The sequence below is a fragment of the Opisthorchis viverrini genome, assembly GCF_000715545.1.
Source record: "Opisthorchis viverrini unplaced genomic scaffold opera_v5_120, whole genome shotgun sequence".
NCBI classification, from domain to species: domain Eukaryota; kingdom Metazoa; phylum Platyhelminthes; class Trematoda; order Opisthorchiida; family Opisthorchiidae; genus Opisthorchis; species Opisthorchis viverrini.
In genome coordinates, this window is record NW_008751779.1 from 1169533 (window position 1) to 1193106 (window position 23574).

Here is a 23574-nt window from a genome sequence, read left to right on the forward strand (position 1 = left end):
CAAATAGTCTGTAACGAAGACCTTGTCGATCTGGAATGTGTGTACGACATCGTTCTTGTCTTCGAGGAGGAGGACAAGGCGCAGGTGTTTTTGGATGAACTGACCAGAGTCATCCCGTCTTTTGCATTCTACGTCCACAAAGTGTAAAATCATGCTCTTGGACCTGCAGTCACTGAACACGCCACTTACAATCCAGGGAGAGGCACTCAAAGCTATGGAGCGTTTCACGTACCTTGGAAGTTGCGTTATTTCGGATTTTAGTGTAAAAGATGAGGTCAGTGCACGAATTCGCAAGGCTCTGGTCGCGGTTGCTAATTTAAGACACTTATTACGTCAAAGTATTGTAACCCTGAATCTCAAGGATATGTGTATCAGGTTACAGTACGGGCTGTTTTGTTGTATGGTTGTGAGACTTGGCCTGTTCGAGCAGCGGAACTGAGACATCTTCATGTGTTCGACGATCGTTGTCTGAGGACCATATTGTGTGGGTTGGCGTTGGAGGATCCGTGACGAGGCAACTAGAAATCGAGTTTTTGGTTGTCCAACGTGAACTCGCATTGAAGGATGTGTCCAGCACCAGAAGCTGCGTTGGTTTGATCGGGATTGCGTATGCCGAACAGTCGTTTGCCGAAGTGAGTGCTGTTTCCTTGTATGTCTCCTTCACTGAAGCTGGTCCCAGTTTAAGCTGTCAAAGGGATGCTACCGGTTGTGGGCGACTGGAAGCTCCATGATTCAGTGCTTTTGGAGCTATGGCTGTACCAACCGTCGGAGAACATGCCGGGGATATAGGTACAAGTCTAACCATGTGTGAAATAAGAACTCAAATCGTTACGAAGCACGCGCACTCTATGCTAGTGTTCCGTCTACAACAAGCTGCTCTGTACCAAGCGTGTCTAATCATCTTCATCTCATAGGGACTGTCCCCGATCCATGCATTAAGGGTGCGAATCGCCGCGTTGCGTAAGGACTTGCAGTTACTGGTTCTTAACACATGGTGCAACAGTCGGCTGACTGAACATGTTCAACGTCAATCTCGTTCCCACGGCTCCAGCAGGTACAGCCCATCCCCAGCGCGTTCCGGTTATCCGCGCTGGTATCGTGCGCACATCGGTGGTGCAGGTCGGCAATGTTGGTCACCATGAAGTCAACGTCCACTTCGGGTAAGCTAGATGGCTCGCGATGCATGCCGCCGGCCTTCGCCACAGTCACCTCTTTTTTTAAAGTTAAGTTATCATCGCGTAAGTACTGAGTTGGTGCACTGTAGTTACTCCGGGCACTAGCGACAACTCTGCCAACTACCCAGAATTGAAGGCGGCTAATGACTACTGCACTTGTGGTTAGCAGCGTTTCCTCAACGTTAGTCTGGGACTCCACGGCGAGTTTCCCTGTGTTTTCTTAGTCGCCGATATCCGGTTGTTATACTCATCCTTGCTTCCCTTTGACGGTTATCCTACTGGTTGTTATACGAGGTGGCCCAAGTGGTTAAAGCGCGAATTTACCGACCGGAGGGTCCGTGGTTCGAACCCGACCTCCGCCTCTTGACTTCCTCTGTCTAGGCTTGGGCAACCTGGCAGTATCCCAGCCCTCGTGCAACCTTCAGGTAGCGTGGAAGCCAGGCACCGATAGGGTGCTACAGCTGAACGATTAATATACATCGACACAGATTGGCTGACCGTACACTCCACCTCAATATCCCGAAGGTGTCCTCCGACTTTCCTTCACTCAGTTGAGTTTTGCCCTACCGAATGTGTCTAGTGACTGTTCCCGCCTTCGGGTCTCTCATTCATCTCGAATTAGCTACACCCATTCACAACGAATATCAGTCATCATATTGACCCTACTAGCTCCCCTCCCCCAGTTTACTAGAGACCTTATCGAACCGCATCTAATAAGCTGTGACTCTCTAAAGTTGCGTTCGACCTGGTGTCATTTGCCATTCGAAAAGCTCCTGGGCTTCTCCGTCGCACATGGTTCTGACGAAGATTGCGGAGGAACGTAAGATGGGGCTTCTGCCGCAAGCCAAACTGAGGGAACTTACGCAAACCCAAAACATGCATTTACATGTCGGTCGTTGTTGTGAGTGAAATCACTCCTAGGTGTTCTTTGTTGGGGGTTAAGGTGTTGGCTTCGGGGCTTTCAGCCAAATCTCAGGGGATCGGAGTAAGGCTGTATTCACTCGGAGGAGCTTCTGTGTGTATTTTCGGAAACCTAACACAAGCTATTATGTTTGTATCAATTACACTTAATGATCGTAGTACATGTGTCAATGAGAGATGGTGCTGCGGCGCAAACTTCTTCAAGTAACGTGCATAATGCTGATCTTGCCTTTCAGCTTCTCGTTTCAATGTGGGAGTTTATTCAAATCGGCAAGAATAATGAGAGTGAGTTTTCTCTCATCCCATTTTCATCCATCCTAGCCTCCGACTTATCTGTGGTCCTAAAGGTCCCTAGAATGTTTACTGTTGGGCGCATAGATGCAGATATTATAATTGCAGATAAATCAGTCAGTCGCAGACACGCTAGCTTGGAAGTCCAAGCAGCGCAAGTATGGTTTTCGACTTTATGTTATTATCTTTCAGAGTGGTGGTCTTGAGTTTATCCTTCTTGATCACTCCAAATTTGGAACATTCGTAAATGGTATTCCTTTGAATGGGAGTAAAAGAATTTTGAAGAAAGGGGACAAAGTTACCTTCGGTGTCCAACCAGGCGTAAATTTTAGGTTTGGTGCGTTCCTTTCCAACCTTTCTGCTGTCTCGTATGCAGCTTGCAGGAGACGGCCCTGAATGTTGCGGTTTCTTCAATGAACAAAGCCGAGAGGCAAAGAATAAAAACCATTACAAACTTATTACACGGGGAACTCGTCCCAACATGTACAAACGCTTGTGCATTTCTCGTGATGCCTCATCTTGTCGTGACTGTGAAAGTCAGCTGCATTCGGTTTTGATATACCCGCTATTTCAGGTTGTCTGTGCTCTTCTTGCAATGGTTCCAATAGTCACCCCACTGTATATGGAGAAGTTCCTGGAAGCAGCATCTTGTATTCCGTTTGTGCGACCGAACTTTGTATGATATCGATTTCCCTCTTTACATTCACACGTTCATCTAAGGAGAACTTCCTCCCTCCAGTGCGTGAGGAACGTCTTGTGGATTCCGATGCCATCCGATTCTTACCAAATAATAAAAGACCGAGTTTGTTCAAGGGCAAAGTATTCTATGTTCTTACCCATGCCCATGTGAGTTTGATTTAGCCTTAAATCCTTCAGCTTAATCTTATCATCCCACTCACAATATCTGTTTGCGCCTTTTTAGTTTGATTTGGTTATCCTTTATCCATTACCCTGAAAATTTCTCCGATGTAGATAATTTATCTGTATGATAAACAACCCTGAAATCGTATACATATGCAACCTGGTTGGTGCACGAATGCTGCGCACTTCAGCGCATCTGTTCGTACCACGATAATGATAATAGTGACAATAATGATAATGTAACTAAGCTCAGCGTAACTCAGTGGTTAATGCTCAAACTTACTGGCTGGATGATTCGTGTTTGGAACCCAACTTCTGCATCTCGCTTGCTCCAATCAGGGCAACCTGGCATATTTCAGCCCTGGCACTTCTTCCGGTTGATATGACAGCTAGAACAGGAAGAGCGTCACGGCAGAGGGATTATTATGTATCATTCTTTATTATTGTGCACCTTGGTACTCGGCTTCTACGTTTTCAGTTCAACTTTCAAAAAGCAGTTGAGTTTTTGGTTAACATGAGTTCATGTGTAGTGAGACGGGTTACTAGAAGCGGTGCATTTTTTTCACAGGGACCTACAGTACCCACTACATGGTTCTCTTACATGGCGTGTGAAAACTAGTTAATTGGATATTGAAAAACTAATTCCTTACGGAGAACAACTGTCGCAATACTGGAAGACCTGTAAAATCCGTATCAATCAATTAGAAACGTTTGCATTTGCTCAGGCCTAATCTTGAGAACCTTATTTACCTTTGTCGTCATTTTTTCCAATAGAGACGCCTGAGCCGCTGCATTCAACCCGTTTCCTTTTGTTTTTGTTTCAGTTCTCCGAGCTGTCACCTATTGTCCGTTTAGGTGGTGGGAAGGTTATACTGCTGGACTCATCGGAGGCTTTCGTACAACATTACGAGGAACAGTTGGGTACTTGTGGAAATGTGGAACGCGACTTGCAACAAGTGCTTCGACGCGAAGGATCTTGTGTTATCCACGCACAGAACGTGCCGGGTTTGGAAGACTGGCAACGTACCGTCTATTCAGCTTTGCGCGGTATTCGGCGCCGGCCCATTTTAGAGTCAGAACTCGGATTCGCTGTGTTGTATATTTCAACAAATGGCTACTGCAACCCGGAAACTAAGTGCCGTAAGGAAGTGAATTTGTTTCACTACACCCCTTGTATGTAGTCTAACGTGTTACAGTCTTCTCAATATCATTTCCGTGTTAGCTATCCTAGAAGTGGTTAAAGTCCGGCCTGGTTCAGTACAATAAGATAGGTATACTTGATTCGCTGCCCAATGAGACTGGGTCTTATCATGGTTAAGCGGTTCGTATATATTTACGTCCTACTGAGCTGTACTTTGAAGTTTCACTTTGACACCAACGGACTTTCTGATACCACGTATTCAGTGAGTAGATATGTGACGAATACACTCACCTGGTCCTCCAAGTTGGAGGCTAAGATATGTCCGAGGGCCTATTGCCTAGAGACTTGCACCACCATGAGGGCATGTCTGCACCCATTCACTGAATAGCGGTCAGGCTTTGGGTTGAAGGTCTTAATCGCCCTCCTGCTTAGGTGTCGGTGTCTGACAGCGTAACCCATGTGCAGCCGTGAACTCCTGGCTGCCCCGACCGCCACCACAACCCCACCCGGCGCATCATGCGACGCCAGGTGAAACTCAGTATCTGCGCAGACCGAGGAGCTTGGTGGATCCGAAAGGAAAAAATGGAAGATGCAAAGAATGCTGGAAACGTGCGCAAGCTGTTCCGCCTGATTCATTCCACTGGTCCTCGCAAACCTCTTCTCAGCGAACTAATCAGAGAACTAATGGTCCGTACGGTCGTTGTGTTAAGTTGAAATCCAAAGTATACTGATGGAGATCGAAACTTACGAAGGTTTTCAGTGATGTTAGTTTTTGTTCCTCACTTTCCCCGAAAAGCACAGGCATATTCTTCTTTCTTTCAGCTGAAAAACTGTACCAGGAAGCAGGCGTTTCACAGGCTCTTTCAGTTAACCCATTTCACCTAGACTCGCAGGCCGATGGTTCAGTGCTTACGGAACGTTCACTGAACCCCAAAACGGCTCCCTTTCGGTCCTCTCTGAAACGGTCCCGGTAAGTGCTTTAAGTGGAATAGTTGCTCGTTTTCACAACTTAGATAATAAGTCGATGGCCTCTATATTCTAACTCTCCATACAAAGGACTAAAGAATACTCTGGGAGTCACTCCACTGGCTATACAAATGCTCCATCTTAGTTCCCCCGTACCCTTCGAATTACTTTGTTCGCTGTATAACTACCGAAGTGTGCTGTATATACGCTGGCATACTGGTGATATTAGCATCTGCTGAATACATTGTAGTGTGAATTATCAGTCTGACCTCCAAAGAAACAGTGCAAAACTGATCAACATATTCGCTGTATATGAACCGTCTCATGGTTGCACGTTTGGCCTGTCCGCTACCTGACACGATTCATTCGGAGTGTTTCGGACAAAGGTGATAAAAGTGTCCCAGGGTTGACTGATGTCCACTGGTATTTTTCCGTCAGAAATAGTGTTGGCGCTGAATTCGCAACTTATCGGGGCATCAATTCACTCATTGTCGCTTTTGAGCTGGTAACAGGTGAGCTTGCGCACTGGAAACTGGAGCTAATCCACTTACGTCCCGCTGGGGCTTCATTACCAGGTTGTCTGTTAAGGATAGGTCTGGCGCAAAACGTTTCATAACGCTCCAGGTTAGGATCAAACATGTGCACCTCAAAGTGTGATAGGCTTAAACCATAACGCTCCAGGTTAGGATCAAACATGTGTGATAGGTCACCATTGTTGGTTTTCGAGCTGACGGATTAGGTCGAGGCATCTGATCATTATGGAAGTGTCTCAGCAAGCATACAACCATTAAACACGGCCAAAAGTATCTTCTTGTCGCACCGACATTGCGTGGTGATGTCAGCAAATCCATCGAATATGGGGGGCGGCGAACGGGTGCGCACTGAGAGAAATGACGGATTGCACGTCACCGCTCTCACAAGCCGCTTTGCATCTGATAGTCTGACCTTGTTCTTTCGGTTTTGTTGAAGCCTTTTATGTTCAAACCTCATCAAACTTGTACTGAATGGTTGTTGTGCGCTGGACTTTTGCTGCATTTCTAAGACTCGAATACATGATTTAAGTACTGTAATTAAGCCCTGTCTCAGTAAGGGATACTCCTATCGGAAAACAACCACATCCTCATTCATAACGAATATTCCATATGTGGTGGTAAGAGCTGGATAGTTTAACGCGAAGGTGGTGCACCTCACTTCATTTGAGGCATACTTGATGGTACACTTGGTTAACACCCCGTGGTGATAGTGACAAACTCCTTTTGCAACTTTGCGTCACCATTTCGAAATCATCACCACGGCGTTTAGTCGTGGTGGATACTGTCATGCTACCTGACCTCCCTAACCGTTGGCTGCCCTGCATCCAGATTAACCACGCAACCCTTAGCTGCCGATGGCAAGGCGCTGTGTTCGACTGTTTCTCATCCTGGAGTGCATGTGTTGATGCAGATGACGAGAATTTCTACTAAGTTTCCCGAAGGGACCCAAGAATATGGCAGGACATCTTTTTGGATGGCTACCTCATTGTTCGGTTGATACAACTGTTATCACAAGAGCGTACAAATTGGTGAACAGAAAAGATATAGTCTAGCAGGGAAGCTTATCTTTCAGGTTTTGGCCGATAATAGAGAGAATGATTAATGCATTTCTTAATTTGGCCGCGTTAAGTTCTTTCAAGGGCTTTGTTAAGTCTTCAGACAAGAATTTCACTGACCGAGTGACTTTTAAAATCGAGCGCAGGTACAAAGGTTTGCAGGGTACATTCTATGACGTGTTTTTTAAGAGATCCAAGTTGCAATTGTTTCCCTAGAAATCTGTCTTGGAAACCATTAGCTCTAAACGTGTTTGTAAGGAATTCTGTTTCTGACAACGAGTCGTCTTTTGAAACAATCCTTCGGTCTCTCACAGAGACGACTTGGTTGTCGATTGATTTCCGGTAGAACGAAGCTGTCAAAGTTTGCCAAATACCGAGTCCCTGCACACTTTTCATCGTGCATTCGAATCACTAGTGCAGCAAAAAGACTGGTTTTTCCGTTCGATCTCACAGGTCAATATGGTGTTTGGATGTGACTCGTTAAAGGCAGTCAAAATAGATAGTGGATCTAAGGAAGTATCACGTATCATCATCGTGATCATTGAGGCGTGATATCAGTGTTCAACACCGATGCTTCACTGCCGTATATCACATATCAGGAAAGTGTTACTGACATTTGCTACAAAAATTGTGTTTTGGTATCTCACTGATCAGTGCGGGGTCTCTCGATTTTCGATACAAATGTCTACTAGTAGTGAACCATGTAGAGTACCCATTGCTGCTCTCTCCGTCTGTCTGTAAACTGTTCCGTTGAACAGTAACTGATAGACGTCCACTCAAACAAGGTTTCTGTAAATGTGTGTGTGTGCTTGTAAGGAGGGTCTATTCCCTAGAGAATTTACACAAGCTGTTTCAGCTACTCTTCAACACCCGACCCATAGCACCATCTACGTTTGGGTCTATAAAAAGCAATAATGTATAATAAAACCCAACGTGTATTTCTCCGTAGAGAATGTTTCCAACAACGGTTTATTTGGCTGTTGGCTTACGTACTTACGTCTTTCGTAGAGATACAATCATTAGACAGGCCGTACTACGGCTATTGAGTTGACACCTGGAAAATGTCTGGCTGGCTCGTACTGCGTGTTGAACATTGCCTCACCATCTGACGACTTGCAATGCGCATTATTCGTCCCAAATAGAATGACTGAAATCATCGCATGTTTAGGTAGACGTTTTACACTTTCAAAATGTGAAATCTTGCTCCGGGACTTTCAATCACTTTGTATCCCTTCGTGGTACAGCGGTAGCTAGCTGGCTACAGCTTGCATGCAACGAGCTGTGAACGAGTGTGAACGAGCACGTGATAATGAAACACTATGCAGACTTACGCACCAGTTCTGTTCTGCAGTCGAAACCATCTCTTGCGAAAAGTCCGTGGAGGACAGGCTTTGACATAACAAGAACTTAAAGCGACCAAACTTGGTACCATAACACCTCCGGGGCATCTCGTCTGATACCACGTTATTCACTGTGCACGCAGTTGAAGACCCTTCAGTGCATATTACGTGTTGATCCGATTGGCGCGCATACTGGCAGTGTCAGCCGGATAGCCTAGATAAATTTTGCCTTTCGCTGCGTTCGGCTTTTGGTGGTTAAGGTTCGCAAAGCATGCTGCATCACATATCGTTCTTTACTGACTCACCCTCTACTCACGTTTGTTTGGCAGTGAGGAACCAGTGCTATGTTGCTCCACCTACTTGTGGTATATGAACAGAACTACTCTCCTGAACCTGAACTCTCTTTCAGGCCGTTATCTGATCTCACTGAATCAAACCTGGGTGACAAAAAAGTTTCCAGAACTGCTGAGATGATCTCATCAGAAACCTCAGGGGCGAGCTCAAAGCGACCACGAAAGTGCACAAACATTGTCCCACCATGTGAGGTGAGTCACAAAAGTGGCCTTTGTGTGCCTAGAAATTATGAATTGGTGCGCTTCGTTACTTGTTAATAATGCGAAACATGGTTTGCTACTCGGGTTCCTCAAGCAACTTGTTTCCGCACGTTGGACTAGTCTGTCTGGAAATAAATCGTCAATATCGAAATGTTCAGCAAACTTCCTACTATTCATACCTTACAAGGATATCAGCCTGTGAAGGAATATAATCAAAGGTCACTAGTGCTTCACAACGGCAACTTTATGATAGACAACTGGCGTGGTGGGAAACCCAGAAAAGGCGTTCGAAGGTAATAGCTTGTGATAGGACCAGTTTGGACTTCTACATTTACTACCCGTAAGGTCCGTGGTTCGGACCCGACCTCTGCCTCTTGATTTCCCCTGTCTAGGCTTGGGCAACCTAGCAGTGTCCCAACCTTCGTGCTTCCTTCGGGTTGCATGGCAGCTAGGCACCGAAAGGGTGTTACAGCTGAACGATTATTATTCATTATTATCTACATCGTCAGATAAGTCTGAATTAAGGAACCTTGAAAGGCGATGCGTTTCGCATAATTTACTCGTGGTTTCTCTGTCCACCATATGGTTTGTTCTGTGCCCAGTTTTCCCATGAAGTCACTATCTGTACGGTGATTTATTCTCGGAAAATCTTTGACCACTTTTGATCTTTTTCAGATTGACTGCATTAATTGTAGAGATCCAAACGTTAATTTTTGTTTTGTGATTAAGGGACACCTGTTACGTTACCTAGTAATGGAATAACACAAAATGATATAGCGGGGTATACACAGCAACCACTTTTTAAACAAATCTTCACTTGAGGGGATCTTGCGTGCGAGAGACCAGTACATTCATAATTAGCAGCTCCCTCACAGTCCACAACACGACGCTAAGAAGCACTGGCGTCTAACTGGTGCAATTCGAATTTTTACAGATATCCATTCGATTGAAGAAATCTGAGCTCATAAACTGCGGGTTATCCTAGCATTGGCGCAATCAACCCCAGTAGCTTCAGAGTCTTTAACTGAGGTCCACTAGTCATGGCACTGTCATCTTTTTAATGTAATGGTGGCAAGGTGATGTCGAGGTACAGTTCTAGTTTTCGGTATATTTGTCCACGTCATTGCATATATGCGATTTTTTGCGCATGTCTTCTACTCGCGTCCCATTATTTTTGTTGAGTTTGGATAGCAGCGGAATGGAATAAGAAACTTGTCACCGATTATGCTTTCACACTCGCCGTATTCTATCGTTTTCATGCCAGTGCAGTTGTTACCGACTGTGATTAGTACTGTCACCGTTCGACACCGGTCCACTTGCTATGCATGCGATCGAGACACGCTTGCGTGGGTATACGTGATTCCACGTGTTTGTGTCTTCTGATGATGACCGAAGATTTGAGTGGTTTATTTTTGTTATAACGACTTTCGACATTCCAACCTTTACATTAAATGACATGGATCTCAGTTTTGACAACTTTATTAGTTGGGTGTCTGATAACTCCTGCGCTGCATCCGCGTCATAAGTGTTAGCTGATTGGTTGGATCGGTCCGTGCATCCAATTTGGAAGTCATTCTAGTATGTGATATTGTTTGTTTTGGGATACCTACTGCAAATTTAAACTGCGACAGGTAGGCCTCGGTGGTCGGATAATCGCAGTTGACCTCGACCGCCTCGTGTTCTGAAGGTCTGCTCAGTGCCCTGGGAAATGATCACTGAGCTCCACTAGGGGCTTCATATGACCGACTTGGTGTAGTTCATTGACTGCGACTTACAGGTACTATTTATAACCGACTACAGTGAAGTTTCTTGGTTCAGGTTGCATGTTTGCTTAACGAATAAACGATAGTCCTCAGCTTTATAGGGTCTCGTCCGAAAAAACACTTGCCCATTAGCACCGTTTTTCAACCCCCAAGGTAGTTCTCCGTTGGAATGGTGATCTCTTATACAGGCGATTTCCTGGTACAAACCTCCCAGCACTGCAGTAGGTTTTTCCGACCAAAAAAATAGCCACTCGACAATTGGAAAAAGTTTAACCGACTGGGAAGTCATCGTTTCAGAAGGGCTTGGTAAACAATCGATACTTTTTTATTTGGGAAACGTCTCACTTTTGACACAAAAGCTTCATCAGGCCAAGTGAGCAGGTCAACAAGTTGGCCAGGTTTTAAGGCCTGATGAAGCTTTTCTGTAAAAAGCAAAACGTTACCCAAATAAAAAATTACCAAAGGTTTATGTGCCTTCCCTTGGTAAACAGGATTTTCGGAAATAATAGACTGCCATGCGGCTCCATCGCATTGAAGAGTTCAAACTATCAGCAGCTGTGAAATGTTTGGCGTCAATGATAAGACTATTCTCTGCAGTAGTTTATGGACTACGGTTCTAGCTTTTGTCATCTGTAACTTGTTCCTCACTCATTCCCAGAAAGATGCTACTCAGCGTTAGCAAAAGGCTTCCCATATAATATATATATATATATATATTACTAAGTGTTGAATCGCTAACAAGGCCAATATTTAGGTTGAAAATCAACTTGGATGGAAAGCGTTCAACTGATCAATTCGTTCGGTTCGAAAAATTGGCGGGCGTGAGATGGGTGACCTTAAGCATCTGCTTAAATTTCTCCATAACCCAGACCAATAGTGGAAATTGGGAGAATATGTTAGTCAGTCTACCGCCTGCCGCAATCCACTCTATTATTATTGTTTCATTCGTGCCAACGTAAAAGATATAGTTAGATTTTCCGCTGAGTTTGCTTTAGTGTATACATCCACGTACTCCCCCTTATTTCCACTACGGTCTTTCTAGATCCCCTGCATACCAAAATCCAAATGTTTGGTGGCTGACTCTGAGACCTTGTTTCATTCGCCTGGCAACATTGAAAAACGCCACCCTCTATCGACGTGTTCGGAGCAATCAAACATGAGTGATCATACTACAATTCAGTCCAAGAATATGGTGAAACCTACCGAACTCATGAAGGAGAACATAGCACCATTGTTTCGGGCGACAGAGAACAACGTTCCAGGGGAGTTAGTCTCACGTAAGTTTGCAACCAATATTCTCATAGCCGTCGGGGTACAGAGAATTGCAGGTTCAGTAACACTCAACTTAACCGCGACCCCAATTGCAGCGTTTCGGATTTTCCATAAAGCTACATACATTCGCTTCCATTCCGAATGTAGATACTTCTCTTCGCCATCAAACTGAGAACTTCGTTGACGAACAGGATGCTCTGGCTGCACTCAACAGTATGCCTTCACTTTTTCCCTTGCAAATTTCTCGGGAAAGCGTAGCTCCCACGCGCGTGCTGAAAGACCTTTCACCCTCAAATAAGGCGGACCTTTCTAACCCAGATAGATCAACTGTCTCTGTGGGCTCACAACCAGCAATCTGTACTCAAGCGGAATTGCGCAAACTGCAGCTGTCCTCTACTTCGTCTCCGAATTCTGTCACACAACAACAAACCTCTAGTCCGGTGAAAGCCACTCATCCTCCTCCATCCGTCGGCTTAGCTGGATGGCTATCCAAAAATACGCCAATGACACCGACTGACAGCGATAATGTGGTAAGCACTAAATACCAAATGTTTTTCTGTTTATCTTTATTGTCTTCCTATCAAATTGGTAGGCAAGATATTGAACATTTTGCTGTCAGATAAAGTTAGTTACCATGAATTTAACATACACAACAAATGTTCCGTACGAAGACTAGTGTCTGTTTGGTGTAATGTTGTCTCCCCTGGAAGGAAAACTGGTCCATGTTGTCTTTGTAACGTACTACTCATAAGGTTGCTGAAAATCCGTCACAACCCACGGACCGGTTTCGCCCTTTTTGGGGCTCATCAGGTAGGCGCAGTCCCCGGGTTTCCGTTAACCTTACTCCTACTTGCAACCAAATTGCACGAAATTAGCGAATATACACTCATTTGCAAACTAATTTGGGTTTTCGAGAGACTCACCTGGAACCCAGCTGAATCTCTCGTCTGTAATGTTCTCAGGCAACTGAATGTGCTGCACCAGGCCGCCTCATGTTTCAGTCGCTACGATATTCGAGATATCGCGATACATGTATATCTTTGTAACGTTATATTATTTTATTGATTAGGTTGTTTGCTCTAGTAGCGCACAAGACTGCTGCCCGAGTCACTTGCTGAAGTCGGCTCTTGTGGTATCTTTGTACGAGTAGTTAACACCGACTTTCAGATTGCAGCAAGCAGCTCAGGGTGTTCATTCTCAGCCTCTGATAAACTATTACGAGCTGATTGAATAACACACTTCCTTGGCCGTTCACTTATATGGTTGTAGTCTACTGAGTGCTCATTGTTTGGCTGAACTGATCCATCGTATACGTAGCTCTAAATTTCTTAACTCGGTTTGCACCATCGGTTCACCATCTAACTCTCGCTCACAGAGTTGTCTCCGGAAGCAGATGAGAACACGGAAACGCAGGACTAAGGCGGTTACTGTTGCTCTTTCTGGAGAAGTGGTTTTTCAGAAGATACCACTTTCAGCTAGTTCCCCAAGTTGGTACTCAATTTTAGGACTTTAGATAGGGCCTTGCGCAGCTCCCACCATGGACATTTTGATGCAAATCCCTCTCAAGGTGGTAAAACATGTCACCGCATCCGCTGATCCTCCATTATTGTCACCACCAGAGAGAGAAACGTCTGTGGTGTCACTGATACCTCACTGCCGTACAACATAAAGTTTATCTAACTATACTAAAAACCCTAGACTGAGAGGAAATTGGTGGGTGAGAGAGGGGACTTGGTGCCGGTCTGTCACAAGCGTTCTGAGATGCTCACACTTCCAAGCGTTCAGTTAGACAGTATGAATAGAAACTGACAGCACGAACGCCACAGATATCGATCAGTTGCCATTTCTTGCAACGTCTCCAGCCGAGCGCAGGTGTCACAGCCTATCCTGGCGCCACAGATATCGATCAGTTGCCATTTCTTGCAACGTCTCCAGCCGAGCGCAGGTGTCACAGTGACCCTATCCTGGAGGACGCACCGCAGCAACCCCCACACAATTCGTATTCTGTTCCTTACCTTTCAGCTAAGTCATACGTTATCCATCTCGCTTGTCACTATAGACGGTGTTTTGGCAGGCGTATCGCACGACCAAGCCACCGCAGTTGATGGTGCTGGATGTTTGCGCGACTGAATTACCCACTTCACAAATGTCCATCTTCCGATTAACTCGTTATGAACTCGTTGACGCCACCCGACACCAGCAAAGGTCCTGAGGTACCTGAAGACGCCTGACATCATCTGTCCGATGAGGCCGTTTCACAGCCGTACAACAATACCACACTCAGTGTAGCGTGGTGCAGCCGGCCGTTGGTGTACAGTGATATGTGTTTTGATTTCACAAGTGACCCAAATTAGCAAACATTATTCGAATCTTTGAGATTCTTGCGCTGATTTCATCAAACACTTTCGTCAGAGCTAATACAACTACAGAGGTTTGAGAAACTCTCCACAGCCTCCAGTGATTCTCCTTGAAGTGTAACGGGTATGTCCAGAGATTGAATCTTCTGGAGCGTAACTACAATTTGAAGGTACAGGGTGAATACCGATAGACGGCTTGATGGTAGTCATTCTATCCTACAAGGTTTGTGTTTCGTCTTTGCCTTCGGATCGTCCGCGTACCCCAGATCGACAAGTTTCCAAACAGCAACGATTTGAACACCGGCGTTTTGAAGACCTTCCAGAGTTCGCCTCACCTTCTCATTGTGGACGAAGTTGAAGAAGAATGTAGGGAGTGGGCATCTTTGTCGAACCTCACTTCCGTAGGGAAGCTTTTGAAGAGCTCACTCGTACGCCCAGAATCCTGTGACTACACAGAACGGACTATGTTCACAAACTTCTGGGGCATACCCTGTAGAGAAAGCGCGATTAACAGCACTGGCCGATCGACAGAACCGAACGCACCCTTGAAGTCAAGGAACACCAAGATTGTGAGTCGTCTGTATATACGGTGTTGCTCTAACACCTGATGGAATACGAACATGTGGTCAACGCAGCCCCTACACGGTCGAAATCCCGCTTGACTCTCACGAGCCTAGGTCTAGCGTACCGCTATAAGACGACGAAGAATCAGTTACGCCAGAAACCTTGTTCAACGACAGCCATACTGACATCTCTGTGGTTACTACGTTCACTACGAGTACTCTTTTTGAAAATGAGCAATATTATCGATTCACCTGAGTTGTTTGGGACGTTATCTTTCTCCTAAATAGACCCATCTAGGCACTAATTGAGGAATTCACCGCCAATCTTGTACAGAGCAGGTGGAAGGTCGTCAGGTCCAGGAGCACGATGGCACTTCACTCAGACACGTCTGTGGCTGAGGGACCTCCATGTTCACAGGCCACCCTTCTGTTGAAGCCCGGCATTCCCGTTTGGCGGCAGCAGGTGGCCAACCGAATGGTAGCGCCCATCGATGCAAACGTTCTCCTTCGCTTGATAGTACTGCTGACAAGAGGCATCCGAGAACCAGTTGGACAAATCAGGTGGCGCAACCAACATTTTTCCTCTTCCATTTCTTCGGCCTTTCGGGTCCACCAAGCTTCTCGATCTGCAAGGACACTTAGATTCGCTTGGCGCCGGATGGTGCGTAGAATTCGGTTGCCGTTCAGGGCAGCCTTCAGTAAAGCCACAGTCCTCTCGGAGATCCAGTATTTGGATGATGCTGGTCGGGTTGTAAAGCAGAAGTTTCGGCCTTGAGTAGCACTTTGGATTTCTTTTCCCAGCTGCCGTTTATATACAACACCGGACCGTCCGGCAGGCGTTCGAGGAGCCGGTTCCGAAAGTTTTGTTTGGTATCTGAATTTACTGCCTTTTCAGTGGCTAATCGAGGTGTTCGTGTTTTCCGTAGACCTGATAAACGCTATGAAAAGCGGCAGCGCACGAGTGTACGGTTGGAATCCACGCTAGTATTTCAGAAGGAGCGATAGTTAGTGATCGACCATCGCTACGGGTAACTGATGGCGATAATGTCTATTTGGAATCGGGACTGGTTCGTTGTTGGACACTACATTTTTCGGCACCTTGCGATTCTTGGAAATCGGTCCATCGGCATCTCCCTTGTCCGTGCACATCATGTCCAAGTCGGGTCTCGGACCCATATGGTCTGTCTACATGAGTATTCACGCTACCAGCAGCCACAATAAAGACTAAGCTTTTAGTAAATTGTAAAAGAGCCACTAGAGTGTCATATAAACTGTCTTTGGTAGACTAAGAGCCATATTCAATTGGGGCGCAAGCAGACACAATAAACAACAATAAACAGAGTGTGCGGACCTCGCTTTCTCTAGATTCTCTCACAGACGTTGCCGGATGAACGGCTCAGATACGACAGTCGATGGGTATTTAGTCAAATAGAGACACTTCCGCTCGGTCATTCAATACAGTACCCGCCCAGGCATGTCCAGCTGCAGTAGCCTTTGCAACACCGAATGTTCACAGCCGGAACCTGGAGGAGATCGAGGGTCATTCCGTTCAACTGAAATACTTATGTCTTGTATCTGTAAATCACTGCAGAGGGAATCCAGCGTACGAACGACAGCCACTTGTCCTCGCTTTGGCGAGAAGGCAGCTGAGTAGATCGGTTTTCAAGGTCTTAAAAAGGCTGCGAAGTTCTCAGGGTTTTCACTGACTTCGGACGTACAGAAGCTGCAGCTGAGTGTGATGTACGGCGAACAAGGCGGTCAGTTCTAATGCTGGGACCCGCTGAGAAAGTAGAGAGAGAAAAGAGGGGTACGTGGGAGCTTAAATGGGAGAACTCAGCAGTAGCCTGTGTTCTCTTACCCCTCCCCTGCTGTATGCAAGAAGTTGGACGACCGGGATGGTGACACCACGTAACGATCGATGTTAATTGTATGTATGTTGTATGTATCCTGCCTGTATGTGGCTTGGGATACTGCCAGGGCGCCCATACCCAAACAGGAGGATAACTAAGATCCTCAACCAGAGCTCTTGGCTCAAAACTCTCACTGCAATGCACAGTGTTTGGCGGAAAATTCCGGTTCATTACCATTTTATAGAACAAGTCGCCATACATGTTTTAACCCCCAACGTGGAGGACCAGAGGACTGTTCGTCAGAGTTGTAACCATTGACCTAGTCTTGCACGGACACCACGTATAGCTCAGTGGGTTGCAGGAGTGCACAAACTGTCCTACGGTAAGATCCAGTCTCTCGATCCTACAACAATTTCTGTACCCTTGCTTTACGTAAGTGACTGCTGAAGTTTAAATACCGACTTCTCAGGTACTGCACTTAGAGCACCGTTCTCTGTGGCGGAGAGAAAACAGCTTGTTCAGACACTATGTTTGTGATATAGAAAAATAGAACAACACCAACCTTATTGTTCTTCCCGATCTTCCCCATATTACTCGGCATCTCGTTGTAAACGTTTGAGTTTTTTATGATTATTTGATACAGTATGGTGAAACTCGCCACAATAACCTGTATGTTGTCCGACTTTCCGTTACCATGCAGTGTTTGTTTTGGTTTGTGATTTACTAATTTACGCGGTACGCTTTGCTTCAGCGTATAAATGGGATGAATGTGAGGCATTCAAGGACCGGGACAGGTCTTCAAATTCTGTTCCTATATAGTCATTTTATTTTAATGTTCTAGGTGGTGTTTGTTAGTAGGCTTGGTTTAGGTCACAGATCAGTCCTTTCAGACACTCTCTGAAGGGACAGGATTGCTATGTAACTACTCACAAAGTTGCTGAGAACTCTTAGATAGCCCACGACCGGTTTCGCCCTTCTTGGGGCTCGTCAAGTAGGCGCAGTTCCTGAGTTTCCGTCAACCTTATGTTCTACTTGCTAGGTATTTGAGCGTAGTAAGGCCTTCATGCCTTCATGTAGGAAGTCCAACGGATTCCATTTATGTGTGACTGAAACCCAACTCGAAATTAGCTTATGCTGACGGGCTCCGTAAGGATACTGAACCAGCTCAGCCGATGCCGTCATACTCCCCCTGAACACCATGCCCGTGAGCGCTTTAGGACTTGGTTGTCTTACTTTTTACCGTTTTTCTTCGGATCATAGAACTTTTTGCAATAAGCTCTCAGGGTCTCACGTAGACAGGACTTCAGTTTGCAACTAAGTGTTTGCTTCTACATATGTGCCAGTGGGAGTTAAGATTAATAGAAACCATGAAAACGATCAGTCCCAAAGGGGCGAAACCGGGGCTCTGGGACGGTTGTCTTGCGGGACAGCCATCCCTAACTGATAATACGATACTTTTAGCATATCATTTTAGAGGGTACTTTGCAGGTAAAAATCACCAGTCTGTATTTGAATGCTTGTGTAGTTCGATGAATCTCGAACTCATTCCCCTGAGTTCGGAAATAAAATGGAACAAGAACTCGTATCAGAACTTTACACCAGGTAAACGCGGTGAATTAGGCACGCACTATTCGCGTTAGCGTGAACTCGCCTGCTGTTTATTGGATCGATACATGTTCGACTGAATTAGCCAAAGAAACGGTAACAAATATCATCAAAGGGATGTATGTTGAACTTAATCCTTTATAGCACATGACTGTAACTCCAACTCTGGTAATGGTTTAGGCTACCGACTATTAACATCGATTGTGCTTTGCGGGTCAGAAGGCCGACCTCATGCACAACCGCATACTCGTGACTTACCTGGTTAAGAAAGATGAATAGCTGTCCAGAAACATCCGATGCCTTTCATAACATCGATACACCGGGGCGCTGAAAAAATTTGAGCACCGTGACATTTTGAATTTTTCCAGGGCGTTTGTGGGTTACAGGATAATTTTACGTTTCCTCATTTGTGTCTTCATTGGTGGTAATGTCGCTAGGTGCAGTCGGTCTAGGGTGGCAGTTGTTGCCTCGGGACAATCGGTGCACAACACTGGTTAAGGACTTCCGATAAGATTACTGATAGTCCTTTGTTATATATTATTGTATTATTTGTTATAAGGTAGATTGATTTTAGACTTAATCTCCCTCACTTGGTAACCTTTCAGACATTACCCGAACAGTTACATAACCGACCGACCAATAAGGTAGGAAGATTTCGGGCTCAAACCGACCTTTTTTGCCAGGGACTGAGCGTCCCTGTCTGGTTTATCATTATATCTGTTATTGGATTAACCATTGGGATAAGGCCTCCATGCAGAGTGCACAACAAATTTCCCCGTATACGCAAACGCTTTTATCTTTGGTGTGGAGAAAGATACCTGCACATTCGTCGTTTAAAAGGTAGAACATTCGGTTTTTGATGTTGTTACTGTTGATGTTCACACACAAGCGCTGTCAACTAATAGTCCTATCTGTCCAACTCTAATTAGACGGAGCCGGTAGTTCCAACTCATCCTCCAATCGAGCTGATGGACTTGATCGTCCCTACTTCGATTCGCGCAAGAAGAGTCGTGAAGGATCGGCTTGAAGTTGGTCCCAACTACAAGACATTTAAAAAGGTATTTCCATATCCAAAGTCCATCCTCCATTCACAATTCGTGGGTTTCACTATTCACTATTATTGATCTGACTGCTGTAGAGCAGCTTGACGTGTAAGTGTGTTGCATAGATGGCGTGAAAAAATATCCGGTATCGTGCTTGAAAAATTGTCGTTATGCTAATACGACTAACAGTTAGGTACACCGGACCCAGATTTTACCAGTAGGCCAAGTTCCCTGAATCATACATTCATACTTGTGATGCTGCCAACAAGCCGCTGATGTCAAGTCCTTTAGGAGCATGCATAGCGCATTATTTCGGAAGACGATGTTGACGCTAGCCGTATCTTGCTCTGAAAACTAGTGTGTAACATTGCCGTCAAAGCCGTCAGCTACCGTTCCTCAGGGAGGGGGACGAGGAAGTTGCAGGGGGTGGTTATTGTCATATGCACATCATATGGAAGAATGAAACTGTGCCAGGACACAATCAACCGCCAACATTCACCCTCACTCACTGCCTTGAATCAATGAGCCGTAGTTCTTGATTGTTTGCAAAAAACGGATAACCCGAGTGCATTCACCGACGGTCAAGTCGGACTTTTATCAATCCGACAGCAAGTGCTCTAATGCATGTCACGTTCAATGTCATTTTTAGGAAGACTTGATTGCAAACCTTGTTTGCCTGCTCTAGGAGCTTGAGGCATTTGTGGTTAGCTGGGAACTGGTGAATAATAGCCGGTCATATTTGGGGTACGCTGTCAGCACATTATTGATACATCTAGCAGATGGAGTCCTTCACAGGGTTTTTCAATTAGCACATCTGCTTTGTGCTATTGGCAGTCCGATATTCATAAACTGGTATCCAAACACTAATTATCATTCAGGTATCTTTGTAACACTGCAGAGGAAATCGGTTTTTTACCCTTGAGTTTTTCTTCAACGGAGCCGCGCAATCTTACCTGCTCGATGGGTAGCAATTCGTAGGGGCAAATAGGTCTTCCGATTTCAACACTACCAAAGTGAAGCAGTACTGACCTTGATTGTAATTTAGTGTGGTTGCACGATTTACGGATAGAAAACTGCGCAAAATCTAAGGCGATGGCTGTTTCAACCCGCAAAACTAATTGCGCTGGTCCTTCGGTGTAGTGATTACATGTACTGGTTGGAATCGAGGTTTCTTTGATGTAGTAGACGCCACCATCGTGTATGAAACTAGAATCTTGCAATAAGAGGGGAGTTGGCAACTCGCATTCATTCGCCCTACCATAGGATAGCTACCTTAAAGCAGTGTTTGAGATAAGATAAGCTACCACGGTCGAACAGTCGTGTGGTACAATACGACGTAGTTTAATGAGTCGTTCCAGCCATTAGTGTCCGCTCACTCTAGGGTGACACAAATCGAGTCTTCTAAGCACTAGACTCTGTGGGATACCTAGCCCCGCTTGAAAATGAGCGCTTTTTTCACGGTTGTGACAATCATCTATATTTTGTTCACAGGTAGTAGGGAAGTTGATGACGTTACATCCTGAGGTTCATTAATGCCTTTAGGTCACTAAGAATACCGGTGACTGTCTTATCTTTATGAAAGCACCATAGATTCACAACGCAAGCTCTCAGAAGGTCTAAATACTGGGTAAACGGGCGAGATGAACCAAGTGGTTAGCACGAATTTACTGATCGGAAGGTCCGTGGTTCGAACCTGACCTCTGTCCGTCGACTTCCCCTGTCTAGGCTTGGGCAACCTGGCAGTATCCCAGCCCTCGTGCCTCCTTCGTGTGGCATGGCAGCTAGGCACCGAAAGAGTGCTACAGCTGAATGATTTTTATGAAATACTGAGTAAGCTTTCCACCGCTGAGGTTGTTTATGGCGAGCGGAGGCTCGGTATATATGTGGCATTTTCATGACGAACACAGGGGATTCAGGATGGATAAATCATCAGAGTCGAAGGCTCCGGTTGCCGCTAACTTGTTCATTAATAAGCGAGGAGGTCGGGAAATGTAGCCGCACATTGCAGATGATAGTTTCGGGCGTTGCATTTCCAATACTGACAGCGCACCGGTTGCAGATACATACCTAAGAGATGATGGACCAATTCATCTGAAACGGGGATCAGGGAGAACACCAGGACAAAGCACCCGAACGCAGCAAAAGTATCTGCACTACACAGGTTGACCTAGGCGTGACCGACAGAACTGCGTACAAATCATTGTATCTCAAATAGAAAGTATAGTATTTTTGTGAACCAACAGTAATTCACTTGGAATACGATACAGCTAGGAGCACACTGCAGCGGCTCTCATACCGTGATTTGACTGGTAGAAGTATTTCTATGATTCAACCGACTTGTGCGGACAACCCGTGAACCATTTTCTATCCGAAGTGGACCTTAAATAAGTTGGAAAGTGCCAAATTGAAGAAAGAAGCAACTTGGAATATGGGTCTACTCCAAAAAACTATGATTTTGCTTATTTTTTTGTGACACGGCTCACTGTCGTGTGGATTTTGTCACTGAGTAAACCAAAACCATATGGTGCTAACGGAAAATTCAAGTAGAGCGGAGTTGAATATTTAATCTAATCAGGTGCACTGCACAAAAGCCACAACATAGGGCGATATTTTGTTTCGTTATTGTCGATCCCCGCAGAAATCTCACGAAATTGCATTTTGGGGAATCCTGCCTGACGTGCATATCGGTACTAGTTTCTCACCTGAGCCAAGATACCTTTCGGATCTTGTTGCTCTGTAGTGCAAAAGGTTGTCTATGCTGAACGGGACGTCGCACGCGGCGTGTCTAGTCGTGACAACATTAGAAAAAAGAGGACAACCACAGACATTCGCTGATGTTCATGCGATCACCGAGAATAAACCTATATTTCAATGTGGACGCTTTGGTCCTGATTATTTCGCCTGTTTCTCTCGATCCTTTCTCGTTAAGGTTTGGCCCGTATATATGGGTGAATCTCCAGTGGCCGTCCAAACGAAACGTTCAAATGGGCATTTTGCAACGGCGAGAGTAGATCTAACTCCCTTCGTACCAGATTGCCCTAGGCCTGCCGATGTACCAAACGAAGAGCCCGCTTGTATGTCAGAACAGGAAGAACGGGCCCGGATCGACAGACTGTTTCAGTAAGTTATCCAACCAATAAGCGTTCACTTCATCATCCAAAATCTCCACTTTTTCATGCATATAGTCCGGTCGAAAGTCGCCAAAAATACGCTGGGTTGTGCAGGTACACTTCGTACTTCATGACCCCAGGTGATATCAACAGCCAGGCCATAAGGTCGGTCTAGTAAATGGTCAGAACACTCATGAAGTTAGACTCCAATCGACAACCCAACACTTGCGATATCAAAAAACAGACAAAAAAACAAACCTGAAACTCCAGGCTCCATGTGAATTAACCGGATGCGACTACTATGTCGCCGTTTCACTTCTGCAAAGTACCCCGACCAAACAGTTACATCAGTCGAAGATTATTGCATCCATAGCGTCTGTGCACAAAATCATACATTAAGATGATCACAAATACCACGTAATATAGCACTGTATTAGCCTTGTTTCTTCGGCATTCTTTCTCATTAATGCGCGTACTGCAGCACAGTTCATGCTGTATTTTCCAGTCTCATACTGAAAAGTATTTCATTCCTCTTTGCAGTCAATTGTGTCAAATACCGAAAGGTCGGATGTGATGTACCACAGACCTCAAATGTGAGCGAGACTCGATATCCGATTGCTGTTTTTTTCCTACAGAACTGACGTATTCCAATCAGCTAAGCAATGTACCCATGCACACTTTTCCAAAGATTTAATATAATAGAAAATCAACAGTCGATTTTTGAACTGTCGAATGGGCAACGTGTACCGAATTTTGTGTTTCGCCGTAGGTTTCTCCTTATCGCGAATTTAAGTTATTCTGCCTGGCGTTTTGTAACTGGAACAAGTGGTACCGCGACCTTGGCGTGGAAATATGTCAGATTCTCGAATGGTTCACAAAAAATACAGTCCTAATAACGAAACTCCAGCGTTCCTCAGATGGATATCCAAACCGTCCACTCTGACTGATACATTACTCGGTGTATTCGTGATGGCGGTTCTTGATACCACCTATGCAAGTGGTCAGTACGGATAGAGCCGCCAGATCTGGAAATGGAATAATTTTGGGCGAGACTCGGCTGCTTACTGGTGGGAATCCGCTGGAAGTCGGATGAGTGGCCCAGTTTCACAAACCTGTCTGCTAAAAAACAAGTTTTCTGCTCCTGTGGACCGACCAAATCGATCATTCCAACTTA

General features: G+C 45.4%; 2 protein-coding genes across 2 annotated transcripts; one reads left to right on the forward strand and one right to left on the reverse strand.

Moving 5' to 3' along the window:
* Positions 1-376: 376 nt before the first annotated feature.
* On the reverse strand, positions 377-15369 carry T265_06121 (hypothetical protein; the record flags this gene model as incomplete). Its single annotated transcript, XM_009171307.1, has 3 exons — positions 377-685; positions 2690-2795; positions 15209-15369. The coding sequence occupies 3 exons, from the start codon at positions 15367-15369 to the stop codon at positions 377-379; spliced, it is 576 nt and encodes a 191-aa protein (XP_009169571.1).
* T265_06122 (hypothetical protein) lies at positions 2246-23099 on the forward strand (the record flags this gene model as incomplete). The annotated part of the gene is made up of 11 exons (XM_009171308.1): positions 2246-2381; positions 2771-2923; positions 2962-3233; positions 4073-4388; positions 5212-5359; positions 8693-8828; positions 11643-11877; positions 12020-12402; positions 19177-19305; positions 22220-22410; positions 23036-23099. 11 exons carry the CDS (start codon positions 2246-2248, stop codon positions 23097-23099), a joined length of 2163 nt encoding a protein of 720 aa, XP_009169572.1.
* Positions 23100-23574: the final 475 nt, after the last annotated feature.